We start from the raw sequence: 7708 nt of genomic DNA, 5'->3' as shown, positions 1-7708 counted from the left end.
GTGTGTGTGTGTGTGTGTGTGTGTACTTAAAAAGCATGTAGCATACAAATATCTCAACGTTTTAATGTGACAAAATGTGAAAACCTTCAAGCGCTGTGAATGAAAACTTTTACATCAACAAACAGAGAAGTTTATTATAGTTTGATACATTTTCTTCATAACAAACACTTGGCGACCTTTTGAGCTTGGTTTGTTCACCTAAAATGTATAATTATTTAAAATAAAGAATTAACTCAGTTTTTGTAAAAAAAAAAAAAAAAAAAGTTCATGAAATCCACAAAGTTCTTAAAGAACTCAATGCTACACTAGTCTGTGTGTGTCATTTGTGACAAGTTTTCAGTCTTTCTTATAGTTCCTCTTTTAAACAGAACAGTTATTATTTTGTTTTGCAATATCTGAGCACTAAGCCAAAGACAGAGCTCAGTTCATCTCCTCCAAAAATCAGACACAATGGCTTTGGCAGTTATTTATCTTCCTCTCTGTCAGACTGTATATAAACTCTGAATTAACTCATAGTTTTTCCAAATTACATTTTCATATTCCTATGGATTGGTTTCTGTACAGTAATGAATGTTCAGTATGTTCTGTGTTAGAGTATAGTGTACAATAAATGACTAAATTGAGGAATAGACTTTTTAGGTGCCACGTTGTGGCCATTATTAAATTTGTTCATGGAGTTGAAATAAAACATGAGGCTCTAAAGCTGTTTTGTAATCCTACAGCGCGTCTGCATGTATACTGTAGCTTGTAACAGTGTTCATGAATAACTTAAATTCTAAAATGCATGACATGTAATTACCGAAACTGGTTACATACAAGTGGATACCAAAAATTACTTTTATATTTTACCTTTTCTGTCTCTACTCTTTCCCCATGGTTTCCTTGTTTGTCCTCTTTAGGAAAAAGCTTCACTCTCACGATCACAGTGTTCACCAACCCTCCCCAAGTCGCTACATATCAAAGAGCTATCAAAATCACAGTGGATGGTCCCAGAGAGCCACGACGTGAGTAACCCTTACTTACATAAATTCATTGGAGTAGGGGTGCATCAATCGCAGTTTTTTGGCCAATCGCCAGTCACCAATCTTTAAAAAGCCTGGCCTGCCGAGTCGATTTTGGCCAATACCTTCTTTTTTTTTTTATCCGAAATGTCACTGAATATGGCAAGAAAGTTGCTGAGTTCACAACAGTGGGGTGACTATTGTTAACTGCAAACGTCCAGATATGATCTGGTGGGCTGGCCTGTCAGTCAAACCTCTCTCACGGGAGAGCAGAAGAGGACAGTGGTTGATTATTAGACCTTTGCTGAGTTAGACAAGATAGGGGAATAGGTTTAGCTTCACATGTAAGTATCAGCCGATCACCAATCTCCTAAAATTAAGAAATTTGGTGTTTGATGAATGTTTAAATACTGCATTTAAAACTATATTATTTCACAAAATAAATACAAGAAAACTGTCCTGATCTATTGAAGAAGCACATATTGCTGTATAATTTTTACTCACACTGTCAACTTAAAATAACTAATATTAAGTTAGAAAAATGTAAAGTCTTGATTCAATGTTTTATTAAACATTACTCTGAATTCTGCTCAAAAACTTTTCTTTCAACAGATCCTAAATAATGTGAGACTACATTGTTCTAAACCATTGGAATCTGACAGCTACATCAACATGAATCCTTTAATGAATGCACCTCAAATTATCACCATCAGTCATGGTTCAACACAGGACACATAAACGTGCAACAGTTTAAGCATATAATAACCCTGTAATCTTGTACAAATGAGGACAAAAATCATGGATCACACAAAAAGTGGATCACTTTGAAAATATCCATGAAAAAACAAGCATCACACATCATGGGACACACAGTCAGTCAGCTTTAGTCCTCAGCTTAATCCATCACCATTCCATAAACATTAAAGCACACATACTGTTTTTAAACAACCCTGGTCAAAAATAAATACTAAGCATATTAAATTTAGCATACTTGAATCCACAGTAATCATCAGTATACTTGAAGTATGTCATTTTGGAACAATTAATTTTGTGCATTTTAATACTAATTAAATCACAAAAAATCACAGTTTCAAGTATACTACGTGTATTATCGTGTGCTTTATTGGAACAACTAAAGTTATACTTTGTATGCTTCAAGTTTACATATTTTTATGTAATATAAATGTGCCTGATTAGTATATCTTAAGTGCACAATTTTTGTGATCAAATTACATTTACAATATATTTAGAATGTCTTATAAGTATATAAACATTCAATATTTTATATATTAGTAGTGTGATTACAGTATGTTACAATTGCACTTTTGGTTTATTATAATTGTTAATGAAGTACATTCTTCAGTTTCTTATCAATGTCTTTTATTATTCTGCTTCTTTGCCACTTTGTACATTAATGCTTCATAGACACCACAGTTCTGCAAACACATCAGGCTACAGTACACAGAAAGATCAATGACAACACACTTTCAAGGTGAAAACAATTACATTGTGTATTCAATATATTCACATTTTTCAAGAGTACATTGCCAATATACTATCAGAGAATTGTACAAATTGTCAGCATATTAAAAGTTTACAGACAACATGCTCATGAAAATTAACACAATAAAACATTAGTACGCTTTAGAGGAAATGTGAAAAATATTTCACCAAGGAGAACAGAGTATTGTTTTAATACAATGTCACAGTATTCCAGTATTACTGCAGACAAACTGACATTTCTCCTTCCTAAGAACAGTGAGGATCAGCGACAGAACCATTCACTGAACTTTACAGAGACCTATAAAAATAAAAATAAAACAGTAAGGCAATTAAACTGAGAAAGCACTTGTATTTTAAAGAGTACATAAAAACAGCAAAGAGAAAAGTACGACTTACAATTTTAAGACGTTGTGAACTCGCTATGTATGTGGCATCATCAGAACTGATGATGATTGGGACCAAATGGAAAGTGGAAAAACATTTCTGGGTGACTTCTTTGCCTGTTTATGTTAAAGNCACTCAGGTCATGCCCTTCTCATGTTTCCTCTGACACATTGTAATAGATTTCGCTGTTCTTCCACACCACATCTAAGTGGCCTCACCTTTCACTGAAAACAAATCAGTCCTTCCCTAAGTCTGACACACACACACCCACGCATGCACACACACTTTTTTTGACCACTACCTCCTTTTCTTCACACATTTCACATCTTTCTCTCCGTTTTCCATTTTATTCCCATCTCTGACCTTCCACATCTTTTTTCTCTCATCTGTCTCCCATGGGTGTTCTCCTCTTCCTGTTCGTCAAGCCCACCATCCTTTTCTCTCTGCTCTATCTCTCCCCTCTCTATGCCCTTCTGTAAACTCACTCTCTGCTGGTTAATGTTTTGAAACAAACAGCTTTCGACAAACACTGAAATGGGCTGGTTGTGATTTTATTCTTAATTGAAATCAATATCATTACAGCAGATAGCATATTCAGTTGCTGTGTTTTAGTTTGGTATGAAAGTATTTCATGACTGTAGTAGACTGCTTTAGAGAGAATGATTTTTAATTGGTAACCACTAAAAATATATTCCCCCTACTTTCAGTTTTGAAGGTCTGTGTTTTTAAATATTTGACCTTCATTTTCATGGTGCCAAGCATGTTCCAACTAATGTAAATTGGATATTACAAAATAAAATTATACACTTTTACTGCAGCAGAGATATCAAATAGCCAAGAAATCTCTAAAGAGAGTTTCATCAGTTTGTAATTATAATGTTATACTACAAATAATCCACTCAAAGTATTTTCCATTGATATTTTGTGTATTGGAAATGGACAACATTTAGAAATATTACATGTTAATGATTAAGAATTAATAGCATGAAAAAAATGCAAAAAATATACTATATATATATATATGTATATATATATGTATATATATATATATATATATATATATATATATATATATATATATATATATATATATGTGTGTGTGTGTGTGTGTGTGTGTGTGTGTGTGTGTGTGTGTGTGTGTGTGAAATATCCCCATTAGTGTCCAATTAACAGGAAGCAGGAGATAAATAAAAATAACAATTAAGATTGTAAAAACTCAAGAACAATTCACTCAGAATGAACTATTATATTATTTATAATATTATTTCCCCCAATTAGCCCTTGTGAAATGTACCATGTGAATTTTGAATCTTTGACTCCATGTCTGAAATCCAGTGCAAGTGAAATTTCTGCAGGTGAAATTAGATGGTGACATTAGATTTTCAATTTAAGTCTGGCCTTTTTGTTGCAGCTTTTTCCAGCTGTAACAAAAAGGCAATTTTGTCCAAGTTAGATTTTTACAAAGATCATCCAAGCCCACCCCTTAATTATGGTATCATGATTTATTTTCGGGTCAGACAGGCTGGCCTCTCTCACCTTCGTTTTGTCCAAAATGGAGCGACTCATCTTTTCACTCTTGGTCTCGATCCCACAGGCATATCACTTCTGTGCTGAGTGCTCTTCATGAGCTCCCTGTGTGCTACAGAATTGATTTCTATATTCTTATAAGAAGAATATAAAAATTTGTGAATGCTTGTGAATGTTTTAATGGCCTCGCTCCACTCTATGTCTCAGACTTGTTTCACTCGCACTCTTCACGTCCTCTAAGGTCAGCTGACCAGCTGCTCTACAGAGATGAGGCCGAAGTTCAAAAGTGACTGGACTTTTGTGGTATCAGGACCTAAGTTATAGAACCGGTATTCATGTTAGGCAGACTCCTTCACTGGCCTCTTTGAAATCCTTTTGAAGACCCATCTTTTTTCTCTAGTGTTCAATAAAGCATGAGGGTTTTTTTTCTCTGAGTTGTTGCATTATCAATCATTGTCTTCATATTATATGGAAATTACACTACCAATTTTTCCACTTTATTTTTAATTAACTTAAACTAATCAAATTAATTTGTATTTTTACTTATTCTGTGAATACAATCATATGTTTTTTTAATGTATAACTAAATTAGGATTACCAATTTAAATTATTGTTGCTTGATGTAACCTTCTAATACACTGTAACTGCAATATGGAAAAAATGTCCACAAAATTATGGAGGTACAGAAAAATTATTAAACCTCTTACTAAACAAAACTAAGAAGAAGATCTTTTAGGAACTGAAAATCGAGAAAACATAGACGTGTCTAATATTATATGTGTGTCACTGGTTTTGAGCTTTGAAATATTATATGCATAAAAACTGTCATCCTGTCAATTAAAAATAAATGGTGTCATGTAGTACAATACTGCCCTCTAGTGGTGAGTGACATATAGACAAGCTCCAGTAAACAAGGAATCGTGAAGGTTTTCTCAGCTGAATGCTGTAAGAAAATAATAAAATGGAGATCTGTTTATTTACATTAAAAAGTTTAACTGCAGTTTTCTCAACATAATAGTACTGTCATGATATTATGTTGTGTAATTCACATCTTTATGGCAATGTTTTAACAATGTTGCTTATGATCATAGTTTATTCTGCAGCAACTTCTCTTATAAAATTCTGAATGGTTTTTTGATGTTTCATGTATAGTTTCATGTATTAGGCTTCATGTTTTTAGTATAAATGTCTGAAAAAGCAAGTGGTCTAGACATATTCATGGCTAATTGGATGAAGTGACAAAAGTTTAAAATGTTTTCTACTTAAGTGGAAAGTCCACCAATAACCATTTCAGCAAAGGTGTCCCTGGTGAAAAATAAATACTAAGCATACTAAATTTAGCATACTTGAATCCACAGTAATCATCAGTATACTTGAAGTATGTCATTTTGGAACAATTAATTTTGTGCATTTTAATACTAATTAAATCACAAAAAATCAGTTTCAAGTATACTACATGTATTATCGTGTGCTTTATTGGAACAACTAAAGTTATACTTTGTATGCTTCAAGTTTACATATTTTTATGTAATATAAATGTGCCTGATTAGTATATCTTAAGTGCACAATTTTTGTGATCAAATTACATTTACAATATATTTAGAATGTCTTATAAGTATATAAACATTCAATATTTTATATATTAGTAGTGTGATTACAGTATGTTACAATTGCACTTTTGGTTTATTATAATTGTTAATGAAGTACATTCTTCAGTTTCTTATCAATGTCTTTTATTATTCTGCTTCTTTGCCACTTTGTACATTAATGCTTCATAGACACCACAGTTCTGCAAACACATCAGGCTACAGTACACAGAAAGATCAATGACAACACACTTTCAAGGTGAAAACAATTACATTGTGTATTCAATATATTCACATTTTTCAAGAGTACATTGCCAATATACTATCAGAGAATTGTACAAATTGTCAGCATATTAAAAGTTTACAGACAACATGCTCATGAAAATTAACACAATAAAACATTAGTACGCTTTAGAGGAAATGTGAAAAATATTTCACCAAGGAGAACAGAGTATTGTTTTAATACAATGTCACAGTATTCCAGTATTACTGCAGACAAACTGACATTTCTCCTTCCTAAGAACAGTGAGGATCAGCGACAGAACCATTCACTGAACTTTACAGAGACCTATAAAAATAAAAATAAAACAGTAAGGCAATTAAACTGAGAAAGCACTTGTATTTTAAAGAGTACATAAAAACAGCAAAGAGAAAAGTACGACTTACAATTTTAAGACGTTGTGAACTCGCTATGTATGTGGCATCATCAGAACTGATGATGATTGGGACCAAATGGAAAGTGGAAAAACATTTCTGGGTGACTTCTTTGCCTGTTTATGTTAAAGTAGAAAAAAGTCGTCAGAAATATCATAGAGCCAGTGGATCCTGGTATTAACAATGAAGTTTTTTTAAGTGTGGACTTAAGAGAGACAAATTACCTTAAAAGCTTTCCATCCATGATCTGAACACACTGATCCATTTTCAGATATAATACATCATATATATCTGAAAATGGATTGAGGGTGGTGAGGGGGGCTGGTGGTGCCCATCTCCAGCAGCCATCAGATGAGAGGCAGGGTTCACCATGGTCACCAGTCCATCACAGGGGCCTGAAAGCCAACAATGACTAAAATACATGAAAGAGAAATGGTAGATTAACAAGGGGAATAAATTCAGTCAAATTATTTTTAAATCAAATCATGCTTATTGTAAAAATATGTTGAAGATAAAAACAATGACGAACAAGTTATAAACAAAAGCCTCATAATATTGAAGTCTCTTTGGCATACTGAGCTTAATTAAAACCAGGTTAAGTTTAGGGAGAAAACTATACTAAGTTGCAACAGGCAGAGCCTCCAAGCAGTTATAACCATAGACATTAATACGTAGACGCCTCATGGAGCGGGTCGGCCTGTTGCTGCAATACGTCACAGCGTCCGCCATATTGAATGTGGAATATGTGCCAGTAAGCTAGTACAGGTAAATGGACCGAACTTAAGAAATTGCCATTCGACAAAGTATTTTGTGTTAATACTTGTCATTGATACTTACTGTAAAATGTAGTGGAGTAAAAGTAGAAAGTACCCATTATTAAATCTACTTAAGTAAAGTACACGAAAAATGTACTTAAGTACTTGTACTTCGTTACTTCCCACCACTGATCTGATCCAAATAGTAACTCATTGCTCTCTTCAGGTGTTTTCCCCCAGGCTTTGAAAACAGCAGTTATCAAGCCACTGATAAAAAAGAACAATGTAGACAAATCAC

At 33.3% G+C, this 7708-nt stretch overlaps 1 protein-coding gene across 1 annotated transcript in view; it reads left to right on the top strand.

Moving 5' to 3' along the window:
* Positions 1-7708, top strand: part of runx1 (RUNX family transcription factor 1) — a 32586-nt gene that overhangs the window by 14296 nt on the left and 10582 nt on the right. Inside the window, exon 5 of the mRNA XM_015056947.1 lies at positions 900-1004. Within this exon, the coding sequence (XP_014912433.1) occupies positions 900-1004 (105 nt within the window). The remainder of the gene's footprint in view (positions 1-899; positions 1005-7708) is intronic.

The sequence above is a fragment of the Poecilia latipinna genome, unplaced genomic scaffold (genome assembly GCF_001443285.1).
Source record: "Poecilia latipinna isolate Pla-1442-1.1 unplaced genomic scaffold, P_latipinna-1.0 Scaffold1420, whole genome shotgun sequence".
NCBI classification, from domain to species: Eukaryota; Metazoa; Chordata; class Actinopteri; order Cyprinodontiformes; family Poeciliidae; genus Poecilia; species Poecilia latipinna.
This window is presented reverse-complemented; position numbering and strand designations above follow the sequence as displayed.